General features: G+C 53.2%; 1 protein-coding gene across 3 annotated transcripts in view; it reads left to right on the top strand.

Annotated features, from left to right (window-relative positions):
• The window catches only part of MGC64513 (hypothetical protein), a 28626-nt gene that overhangs the window by 9075 nt on the left and 9617 nt on the right, over positions 1 to 9934 (top strand). For all 3 annotated transcript variants that reach the window (XM_031903253.1, XM_031903252.1, NM_001130271.1), the window contains 3 exon segments: positions 8735 to 8832; positions 9235 to 9372; positions 9480 to 9594. In XM_031903253.1, the coding sequence (XP_031759113.1) occupies positions 8735 to 8832; positions 9235 to 9372; positions 9480 to 9594 (351 nt within the window).

Here is a 9934-nt window from a genome sequence, read left to right as displayed (position 1 = left end):
TCTGGTGTGTGGGATTACTCCGTTCTCTTTGTGGCCATGTTTATTGGGGGGGGCACTAAGGGGCCAGTGGGCAGTAGGACTTCTCACTTGAGGTTTTCCTCTCTGTAACTGCCAGGCAGGTCTGCGCCAGTTGCGCCATTGCCCCCCATCCTGTGTGATGGTCAGCTTACCTGCCCGGTGTCTCTTTGTGCCTTTTTATTGGGGGGCACTAGGGGCGGGGCGAGGCTCTCACGAGGTTTTTTCTTCACCGTACTGCCAAGGTCTGCGCGAGTCTGCCAGTTGCCCCCCCTGTGGTGTGGTCACATTACCGCCGGTTCTCTTGTGGCCCTGTTATGGGGCGCAACTAGAGGCCGGGGCCGAGGCGTTCTCAATTGAGTTTTTCTCTCGCTGTAGCTGCCAGGTTCGTCAGTTGCCAGATGGATGGTTTATTTTACAAGGCAAATTGTTATGGTATTTCCGCTAACCTAAAGCTGGTCTGAGGCTGAGGTAAGAGATGTACCCCAAAACTGAGCCTAATATACCCAATACTATTCTATTGATGGGGATAACCATGATGTGCCGCACCCTCACTTACCAATACTCTTCGTGCTGGGACAACCCAGCTTATTACCACTAATTTTCTCCACTTTGCCACTGCAAGCCCTCCTTCCCAGTGTACTCCATAAGCTTCCTGCCAGACACTGTTGCCCTATTCCGCTAGGTGCAGAGCTTGCCAGGCTTTGGGGAGTAAGGGTGCACTTGGTCCTATGTAACTGAGGGCATAGTGGACTGGCAAATGAATGCTATTGAATTGGCTCAAACCAAGATTTGTAGGGGAGTCTGCTAAGAATCCCGGTTACCACAGTCTGCTGTCAGTGGCCAGATGGGGGTGTCACTCTCGTACGTCTTATGCCAGTACACTGCCAGGACATATGACACGGGGCTCACATTGGCTCCATACTGGATTTGCGAGGCGACAATCATTGCTTCTCATATCGCCGCCTACCAGCCAACCAACCAGTTGTGGATCGGTCTCCATGAGCCGCTGAGCAGGTGAGCCCCCCCCCACAAAGAAGGGTGCCTCATGAATAATCGCACAGACTGGCCGGTGAGAGAATTGGAGGTAGAGCAATATGAACCCCCAATATCCTCATTCTCACCCAGAAATGGCCGCTGGAATGGAACGATTGGCTCACATGTTCAACTACTGTCATAGGTGCCCGGGCAACCGGAACAATCAGAAGGTCGGCAGAGTGATGCGGGGAAGATGTACTGCCATGGGAGAGGTGAAGTCATGTTTCTTTACCTTGATGCCCATTATGGAAGTGCCCCTTCCTTGCCTACTCTTCCCATGTTTGGTATCTGCCCCCCCTTGGCCCATCTCTCGTTCACATGTTTGTATCTACTTCCCCCCATGGGCCCATTCTCTCCATGTTGTATTCTACTCCCCCTTGGCCATTCTCTCTCCGATGTTGTATCTACTCCCCCGATGGGCCAATCTCTCTTCCTGTTGGTTATGCTCCCCCCCATAAGGCGATCTCTCTCCCCATGGTTGTATATACTCTACTCCCCCCCATGGGCCCATTCTCTTTCTCCCAGCATAGTTGTATCTATCCCCCAATGGGCATCTCTCTCCCATGTTGGTATCTGATCACCCCCATGGGCCATGTCTCTCCCATGTTTTTATCTAACTCCCCCCATGGGCCATCTCTCTCCGCATATGTTGTATGCGCTCCCCATGGGCATCTCTTCACCAGTGTTGTATCATACTCCCCCCATGGGCCCATCTCTCTCCCCACATGTGTGTGCATCTTAACTCCCCCCCATGGTGGCACATCTCTCTCCCATGTTGTATCTACTACCCCCATGGGCTCTCTCTCCCATGTTGTGATCTACTCCCCATGGGCCATCTCTCTCCATAGCTTGTAATCTCTCCAGCCCCCATGGGCCCATTTCTCCCCATGGTGTATCTACTCCACCCTGGGCCCTCTTCTCCCCATGTTGTATTACTCCCCCATGGGCCATCTCTCTCCCATTGTTGTATGCTACTCCCCCATGGGCCATCTTTACCATTGTTGTATCTGCTACCGGGGCGCATCTCTCCCATGTTGTATTATCCCCTCCATGCCCATCTCTCTCCATGTTGTATCTATCCGCACAGTCACTGGGCCAGTCTTATCCATGTTGTTCTAATATCCCCCCCACACCCAGGGCCCAATCTCTCTCCCGCATGTTGTTATCTTGATCCCCATGGGAGGTAAGTGTTTTCCAATGTTCTTACCTATCTTGTGCCCATAATGGAAGTGCGCCCTCCTTGGCCATGTTCTCTTAATGATTGTATTCTGACCCCACCTTGGCCATCTCTCTCCCATGATTTGTACTACTTGACTCCCCGCACCGCATGGGACATTTTCTCCCCATGTTTATGGCCCCCCTTGGCATCTCTCTGCCCATTATTGTATCTGACTCCCCCCCATCGGGCCATCTCATCTCACCATGTATGATATCTAATCCCCATGGGCCGATCTTCGTCCCCATGTTGTATCGTCGCCTTCATGGGCCCATATCATCTCCCATGTTTGTATTAGCTCCCCCCAGGGCATCTGTCTCCCATGTTGTATCTACATGCCCCCCACATGGGCCCATACTCTCTCCCCATGTGTATTGGCTCCCCCCATGGGCCCTGCTCTGCTCCCATGTGTATTATCCCCCCTGGCCCATTATCTCCATGTTGTATCTGCTGCCCCCCATGGCCATCTCTCTCATCCATAGTTTGTAATACTATCCCCCGCCCATGGACAATCTTCTCCCCATGTTGTATTACCCCCCCATGGGCCATCTCTCTCCCATCGTTGTACTGTCCCGCCATGGGGCCATATCTCTCCCCATGTTGTTTACCCCCTCCATGGGCCATGTTCTTCCATGTTCGTATTACTCCCCGCCATGGGCATCTCTCTCTTCCATGTTGTATCTGCTCCCCCCACCCCATGGGCATCTCTCTCCCATGTTGTATCTAATCCCCCATGGGCGCAATCTTCTCCAATGTTTGTTTGGTCCCTCCATGGGCCCATCTCTCTCCCTGTGTATTTACTCCCCCCCACCATGGGCCCATCTCTCATCCCAGGTATCTACTCCCCCCATGGGCCATCTCTCCCATGTTGTATTTTGCTCCCCCCCATGGGCCATCTCTCTCCATGTTGTATCATACTGTCCCCCTTGGCCATCTCTCATCCCCATGTATGTAATCTACTCCCCTTGGCCCACCTTCTCTCCCGCATGTTATGTATCTATCCCCTTGGCCCACTCTCTCTGGCCCCATGTTGTATCTATCCCCTGGCCGGCATCTTCTCACCAGTGTATCTACTCCCCGCTTGGCCATGCTCTCTCCCCATTGTTGTATCTACTCCCCCATGGGCGCAATATCTCTTCTCATGTTGTAATTGTCCCCCCCCGATGGGCGCATCTCTCTCCCCATTTGTACTACTCCCCATGGGCCATTCTCTCCCATGTTGGTATTGTCCCGCCCCATGGGCCATTTCTCCCATGTTGTGTATCTACTCCCCCACACCATGGGCCCATCTCTCGCATGTTGTCCTCTGCTCCCCCATGGGCATCTTCTCCCCATGTTGTATCTGCTTCCCCATGGCCATTCTTTCCTCAATGTTGTATCTACTCCCCCTTTGCCATCTCTCCATGTTGTATCACTCCCGCCCCACCATGGGCCCATCTCTCTCCATGTTGTATTATCTCTCCCCATGGGTCCATCTCTTCATGTTGTATCTGCTCCCCCATGGGCCATCTCTTCACACAATGTTGTACTTTATCCCCCAATGGGCCTCTTCATCCCATGTTGTTCTGCTCCCCCATGGGCCCATATACTTCTCCCATGTTTGTATCTACTCCCCCCCCATGGGACATCTCTCTCCCCTGTTGTTACTATCCCCCACCCATGGGCCATCTCTCTCCCCATGTGATCTATTCCCCCCCATGGGCATCTCTCTCCATGTTGTATCTGTCCCTGGGAGAGTAAATGTATCATGTTTCTTAACTTGTGCCCCATATGGAAAAGTGCCCTCCTTGCCATATTCTCCTATGTGTAATTACTGCCCCCCCCTTGGCCCATCCTGCTCTGCCCATTGTTTGTATATACTCCCCCCATGGGCATCTCTCTCTCCCATGTTGTAAAATCTGGCCCCCCCATTGGGACTCATCTTCTCCCCATGTTGATATTTATCCCCCCATGGGCTTCATCGTCTCTCCGCATTTGGTATTACTCTCCCCATGGTGCCTGCTCTCTCGCCATGTTGTATCTACTACCCCCATGGGCCCATCTCTTTTCTCTCCCATGTTTGTATTGCCCCCCTTGGCCATCTCTCTCCGCATCGTTGTAAATTGTGCTCGCCCCATGGGCCATCTGCATCTCCCATGTGTATCTACTCCCCCCCATGAGGGCCCATGCTCTCTCCCTATGTTGTAGTTGTCCCCCCACCCATGGGCTCATGCTTCTCTCCATGTTTGTAGAGGATCTGTCCCCCCCATGGGCCATTCTCATCCCATTGTGTCATCTACCCCCCCATGGGCCCATGTTTTTCCCATGTTTGTATCTGCTCCAGCGCATGGCCGCACCTCTCCCCATGTGTATTCTTACTCCCCCCCAGTGGCGCCATCTCTCTCCTGTTGTATCTCTCCCATGGGCATTCATCTCCCAATGTTGGTATCTGTCTCCCCATGGGCCATATCTCTCCCAATGTTGTAATCTGCTCCCCCATGGGCCATTTCTCCCATGTTGTTACTTCCCCCCATGGGCCCACTCTTCCCATGTTGTATACTTCCCCATGGGCCATCTCCTCCATGTTGTAATCTACGTCCCCATGGCCCATCTCTCTCCCCATTTGTATCTAATCCCATGGGCCCACTCTCTCCAGTGTTGTATTGCTCCCCCCCCATGAGCCATCTCTCTCCTATGTTGTATTATGCTCCCCCCCCATGGCCATCGTCTCTCCCCATGAATGTATCTGCTCCCCCATGGGCCCATCTCTCTCTCCATGTTTGTATTGCTCCCTCCCACAATTGGCCCATCTTCTACCATGTTGTTCTATACTCGCCCCCACCTGGGCCATCTCTCTCCCATGTTGTTCTGCTCCCATGGGCCATTCTCTCCCCCATGTTGGTATATACTCCCCATTGGCCTCTCTATCTCCCATGTTGTAATTGCTCACCCGATGGGGTCCCCCATCTCTCTCCCCATGTTGGTATTGCTCCCCATGGGCCCATCCTCTCTCCCCATGTTGTATCTGCTCCCCCATGGGATTTCTCCCCATGTTGTATCTGCTTCCCATGGCTCATCTCATCTCCATGTTTGTATCTTTACTCCCCCCTGGGCAGCATCTCTTCCCCATGTTGTTATCTACTCCCCCTTGGCCCATCTCTCTCTCCATGTTTGGTAATTATGCCCCCCGCATGGGTCATCCTCCCATGTTGTATACTACATTCCATGGGCCATCTCTCTCCCATGTTGTAATCTATCCCCCCATGGGCCCATTTCTTCCCAGTTGTTCTGCTCGCCATTGGGCCATCTCCTCCCCATGTTGTATCTCATGCTCCCCATGGGAATTCTTCCCCATGTGTAATGTACTCCCCCTGAAGGCCCATTCTTCCAGGTTGTATCTACTCCCCCATGGGCCATCTCTCTCCCATGTTGTATTACCCCCATCGAGGCCCATCTCTCTTCCCGTGTTGTATCTATCTCGCATGGGCCCCATACGATTCTCTCCATAGTTGATATCTGCCCCCCGATGGGGCCCATCTTTCCAGTGGTTGTATCTACTGACGCGCTTCATGGCCCATCTCTCTCTCACATGGGCCCATTCTCTTCCCATGATGTATTCTGCCCCATGGTCAGGATCTTTTTCCATGAATGTTATTGCTCCCCACATTGGCATCTCTCTCCAATGTTGTATCTACTTGACTCCCCATGGCCCACTTGCTCATGTTGTATCTGTCCGCCATGGGCCATACTCTCCTCATGTTTGTACTACTCCCCCCATTGGGCTATCTATGTCTCTCCATGTTGTATTCTGCTCCCCCACATTGGCCCATCTTCTCCCATGTTTATTCGTGCTCCCCATGGGCCTCATCTCTCTCCATGTTGGTTATTGCTCCCCCACTGGCAGATTCCTTCCCCATGTTGTATCTACTCCCCCCTTGGGACATCTTCGTCCCCATGTTTGTATCTACTCCCACATGGGCCCATCTTCTCTCCATGTGTTATTGGGGCCCCCCACCCCCTTGGCATGTCTCTCCCATGTTGTTATTGCTCCCCCCCCTGGGTCCATCCTTCTCATGTTGTATTTGCTCCCCCCCCATAGGCCATTCTTCTCTCCATGTTTGTATTACTCCCCATGGGGCCATCTGCTCTCCATGTTTGTATCTACTCCCCTGGGCCGCATCTTCTCCCCATGTTGTATCTGTTCCATGGCATCTATTTCTCCATGTTGTATATGCTCCCGTCCATGGGCCCATTCTTCTTGCCCATGTTGGTATTCTGCTAACCACCCATGGGCGCCATCTTCTCTATAGTTTGTATTTGTCCCCCCATGGCATCTTCTCTCATGTTGTATTACTCCGCCCATGGGCCCATTTCTCCATGTTTGTTATCTACTCTCCCCCATGGGCGGCCATCTATCTCTCCTGTTGTTCTGCTCCCCCCCCCCATGGGCCCATCTCTCCTCCATGGTTGTATCTGCTCCCATGGGCATCTTCCCCATAGTTTGGTATCTATCCCTGGGGCCTATCTCTCTCGCCCATGATTGGTATTGTTGCTCCCATGGCCATCTCTCTCGCCGATGTGTATCTGCTCCTCCACATGGGCCATTCTCTCCCCATGTGTATTGCTGTCCCCCATGGGCCAATCTTCTCCATTTTGTATTTCCCCATGGGCCAATCTCTCTCCATGTTGTATCTACTCCCCCCTTGCCATCCTCTTCTCCCATGTTGTATCTACTCCGCCATGGGTCACCTCATGTTTGTATCTGACTCCCGCTGGGCCGATCTCTCTCCCTTGTTGTATCTCTCCCCCATGGGCCTTCTCTCCATGTTGTAATCGCTCCCCAATGGGCCATCTCCTCCCCATGTTGTATGTACTCCGCCATGGGCTCTCTCTCCCAGTGTTGTATCTTAGCCCGCATGGGCCATCTCTCTCCGATGTTGTATCTACTCCGCCCAGGGCATTTCTCTCTCCATGTTGTTCTGCTCCACCCCCCATGGGCCATCTCTCTCCCCATGATTTGTATTCTACTCCCATGGGCCATCTTCTCCCATGGGCCCTCTCTCTCCCCTGAATCGTTATTGCTCCTCCCCCATGGGCCCATACTTCTCCCCATGATGTATTGCTCCCCCATTGGCATCGTTCTCTAGCATGTTGTATCTACTCCCATGGCTCCATTCTCTCCATGTTGTATTATCCCACTATGGGCCATTCTCTCTTACATGGTTGATTCTACGTCCCCCCCCCCATGGGCCCAATTCTTCCATGGTTGGTTCTAGCTCCCATGGGCCCATTTTCTCTTCATGTTGTATCTGCTCCCATGGGCATCTCTCTCGATGTTGTATTATCCGCATGGGACTCTCTGTCTACTCCCATGGGCCATCTCTCTCCCATGGGCCCATCTTCTCCCTAGATGTATCTGCTCCCCCCGCCATGTGGCATCTCTTCCCATGATTATTGCTCCCCACATTGGCCATTCTTCTTCCCCATGTTGTATCTACATCCCCATAGGGCCATCTGTTGGATCCGCATGTTGGTATACTGCTCCCCAATGGGCCTTCTCTCTTCCATTTTGTATTACTCCCCCCCCATGGGCTGATCTCATCTCTCCATGTTGTTCTGCTCCCCCAATGGCCATTTCTCCCAATGTATGTATTGCCCATGGGCATCTCCTTCCCATGTTGTTCTGGCTCGACCCATGGGCCATTCTCTCCCATGTTGTAATCTACTTCCACCCCCCATGGGCCATCTTCTCCGCCATGTTGTTTTTGCTCCCCATGGGCCTATCTTCTTTCATGTCGTGTTATTGCTCCCCCATGGGCCCATCTCTTCCCATGTTGATAATTACTCCCCCACCATTGGGCCCATGCTCTCACCAATGTTGTATTGCTCTCCCGTGGCCCATCTATGCTCAATGTTGTAATTGCTTCCCGTGGGCCCATCTTCTCGCCCCTGTTGTATCTAACTATCCCACCCCATGGGCCGCATCTCTCTCTCCCATGTAATTGCTACCCCATGGGCATCTTCTCCCATGTTTGTATCTTCCCCCCCAGGGCCATTGCTTTCCATGTTTGTATGCTACTCGGCCATGGCGCCATCTCTTCCCCATTGTGTATCTGATCCCCCGGGGCCGCACTCTCTCCATGTTTGTTTCTACTTCCCAGACCCATGGCCCATCTTCTCTCACCCATGTTTGTATTACTTGCCCTCCCTTTCCCATGGGCCTCATCTTCCCCATGTTGGTATTGCTCCCCGTGGGCCATCTCTCTTCCCCATGTTGTATCTCTCCCATAGGCTCATCTCTTCCCATGTTGTATCTGCTCCCCCATGGGCCCATCTCTTCCCTGTTGTATCTACTCCCCCCATGGCCACAAGTCTCTCTCCCCTGTTGTATTATCCCCCCACACGATGAGGCATCTTCTCTCGTTTATTGGGGGGCACTAGGGGCCGGGGGCCGAGGCTTCTCACTGAGGTTTTTCTCTCCTGTAGCTGCCCAGGTCCGTTCCAGTTGCCCCAATGGATGGTTCTTTTACAAGGCAAATTGTTATGGGTATTTCCGCTACCCCCTAAGCTGGTCTGAGGCTGAGGTAAGAGATGTACCCCAAAACTGCCCCTAACTATACCCCAATACTATTCATGATGGGATCAACCATGATTGTTGCCCCAACCCTCACTGTACCCCAATACTATTCGTGCTGGGGACAAACCAAGCTTATTACCCCTAATTCTCCCACTTTGCCCCTGCAGCCCCTCCCCTTCCAGTGTACCCCATAAGCCTTCCTGCCCAGACACTGTGCCCCCTATTTTCCCTAGGCTGCAGCCTATGCCAGGCTTTGGGATAAGGTGCACTTGGTCCTATTAACTGAAGGGCATGTGACTGCAAATGATGCTTCTGATTGGGCCAAACCATTTGTAGGGGAGTCTCTAAGTCCCGTACCCCCAGTTGCTGTCAGTGCCCAATGGGGGTGTCACTCTCGTGTCTTTGCCAGTACGACTGCCAGGCATATGGACACGGGGCTCACTTGGCCTCCATACTGGACTCTGCCGAGGCCGACATCATTGCTTCTCATATCGCCGCCTACCAGACCAACCAACCAGTGTGGATCGGTCTCCATGACCCTGAGCAGGTGAGCCCCCCCCCCCAAAGAAAGGGGTGCCTATGAATATGGCACAGACTGGCCGGTGAGAGAATTGGGGTGAGCAATATGAACCCCCAATATCCTCTTCTCCCCAGAATGGCCGCTGGAAGTGGAACGATGGCTCCATGTACAACTACCGCTCATGGCTCCCCGGGCAACCGGACAATAGCAACTCGGCCGAGTACTGCGGGGAGATGTCCTGCAGGGAGAGTAAGTTCCATGTTTCTTACCCCTTGTGCCCCATATGGAAGTGCCCCCTCCTTGGCCCATCTCTCTCCCCATGTTGTATCTGCCCCCCCCTTGGCCCATCTCTCTCCCCATGTTGTATCTACTCCCCCCCCATGGGCCCATCTCTCTCCCCATGTTGTATCTACTCCCCCCCTTGGCCCATCTCTCTCCCCATGTTGTATCTACTCCCCCCCCATGGGCCCATCTCTCTCTCCATGTTGTATCTGCTCCCCCCCCCATGGGCCCATCTCTCTCCCCATGTTGTATCTACTCCCCCCCCATGGGCCCATCTCTCTCCCCATGTTGTATCTACTCCCCCCCC

The sequence above is a fragment of the Xenopus tropicalis genome, chromosome 6 (assembly GCF_000004195.4).
Source record: "Xenopus tropicalis strain Nigerian chromosome 6, UCB_Xtro_10.0, whole genome shotgun sequence".
Lineage (NCBI taxonomy): Eukaryota > Metazoa > Chordata > Amphibia > Anura > Pipidae > Xenopus > Xenopus tropicalis.
The sequence above is the reverse complement of the archived record's forward strand: the minus strand, read 5'-3'. Positions and strand labels throughout refer to the sequence as shown.